This window comes from Dipteris shenzhenensis, chromosome 22, assembly GCF_047967505.1.
Source record: "Dipteris shenzhenensis isolate YYH24624 ecotype China chromosome 22, Dip_SZ_1.0, whole genome shotgun sequence".
Lineage (NCBI taxonomy): Eukaryota > Viridiplantae > Streptophyta > Polypodiopsida > Gleicheniales > Dipteridaceae > Dipteris > Dipteris shenzhenensis.
Window position 1 is genome coordinate 2112339 of NC_141617.1, and position 1501 is coordinate 2113839.

General features: G+C 42.7%; 1 protein-coding gene across 1 annotated transcript; it reads right to left on the reverse strand.

Annotated features, from left to right (window-relative positions):
- Window positions 1–244: 244 nt before the first annotated feature.
- LOC147887613 (uncharacterized) lies at window positions 245–1175 on the reverse strand. The gene is made up of 3 exons (XM_087393064.1): window positions 1081–1175; window positions 678–862; window positions 245–533 (listed from the first exon to the last, which is right to left on the reverse strand). Exons 1-3 carry the CDS (start codon window positions 1171–1173, stop codon window positions 245–247), a joined length of 567 nt encoding a protein of 188 aa, XP_087249190.1. The 5' UTR covers window positions 1174–1175.
- Window positions 1176–1501: the final 326 nt, after the last annotated feature.

The window sequence follows — 1501 nt, forward strand, 5'->3', positions numbered from 1 at the left end:
AGTGAAAAAATCATGAAAAGGAGAAAACCGAGAATTCTTAGACAAGAACATGGCCATTTAAAGAGCTTACGTGTAGTACTGAACCATAGGGGAAATGCAGACAAGACTTCTCCGTATGCATGCTCTCTCGTTTTACAGATTTCTGCATGGTCATGACCGTGAGTTTTCTAATCAACATCAAGCCGCACGTCAATGAATTCCGTATTTATCAAAGAATGAAGTCTGAAATAAGTAATTGGAAGCGCTACTTTGAGGGTTCATTGGCACTAGCCACGAGCACACGATATGGAACGTGAGCTCCACAAGCAGGCTGCATTTCAACAATATTGTCCAAGTTCCGAACTTCTACCTTGTGTGTTTCAGTTGCTACCAAGAAAGACACAATACCCAGGCACGCTGCTACAAGAGCCGAAAAGCCCCCCGTTAGCAGAGGCCAGTTTGGTGGAATCTGGCAACCTTTACCAGAAATTCCATCACCCAAAGATTCCATCCCAAACCTCAGAAAAAGAAGAAAACTAGCAACAGTGAGGATCCTGCAGAGATACGAGAGACAACAGCCTCATCAGCCGTTCGTCTTCTCCAGCCTAAAAACAAAATCAATCACTGCGAATTGACCGTGAATTTGCTGTCAAATGTTCACGAAATGCGATTTTCTGAAGCATACGAACAAATATTACCAAGCACATACGTCGAGCCAGACAGTTTCAACAGTTTCCAACTCTCGGCAACAGGTGCAGCCACCACAGGTGTTAGCGAGTATCTGACCAATGAGAATCCAAAAGGCTGCAATTATCCCAAACAGACTTGCATTCATAGCATCATAGTTACATGTGTGTCCTGCAGAAAAAGCAATATGGGCTTTCTGCAGAAGAGCACAAAAGGAGCAGTCGTCACTCTAAGCCTGGCATAAATGCCTCAGATCTCAACGCACATAAACAGAATCAATCTAGCAAGCCAGACGATACTTTGTTGACATAAATGTCTCAGATCTCAACGCACATAAACAGAGACAATCTGGTGATGATGATATGGGCGATCTTATTAAGCACCAACAAGCTAGCTATGAGAGAAATTGAGAACCTCGATTCGCTGTACTTCTAAATTGACGACTTGGAACGCAGTGAGGTAAAGAAGGGAGACGGTGAGACAAACTACGAATTGGAATGTCCGCATTGTATAATATGATTGCAGCAGAAATGCTTCGAGGGTCGTCGTACCAAGCTTCTTGATGAACAAACGTAACTTCTGCAGCTTTTGCGTGAGATGTGGGAACTTAACATCAACTGTGCATTTTGTGCATTGTTCACATGCTTAGTATGTGCTGGCAAGTGCACATCTCATCTAAGGACGTCAACTCTTGGGGATCCCCTCCTTTCTTAAAATACTCTTCTTTAAGACGCAAAAGGAAGAAAAAGTCCTTCGTTAGTATCACGTGCCTTATATTTTAAAAAGCTCTTATCTCAAAGATCACGATCCTTTGTGCTAGTTCCTTCTTTTTATA

What these genes read in the sequence shown, in the direction of transcription:
- LOC147887613 (XM_087393064.1), bottom strand. Translation starts at nt 1,173, where the DNA reads ATGCGGACATTCCAATTCGTAGTTTGTCTCACCGTCTCCCTTCTTTAC. An exon ending in TAGAAGTACAGCGAATCGAG is followed by an intron (nt 863 to 1,080) that starts GTTCTCAATTTC and finishes GCTCTTCTGCAG; the next exon opens with AAAGCCCATATTGCTTTTTC. An exon ending in TGGCTCGACGTATGTGCTTG is followed by an intron (nt 534 to 677) that starts GTAATATTTGTT and finishes GTATCTCTGCAG; the next exon opens with GATCCTCACTGTTGCTAGTT.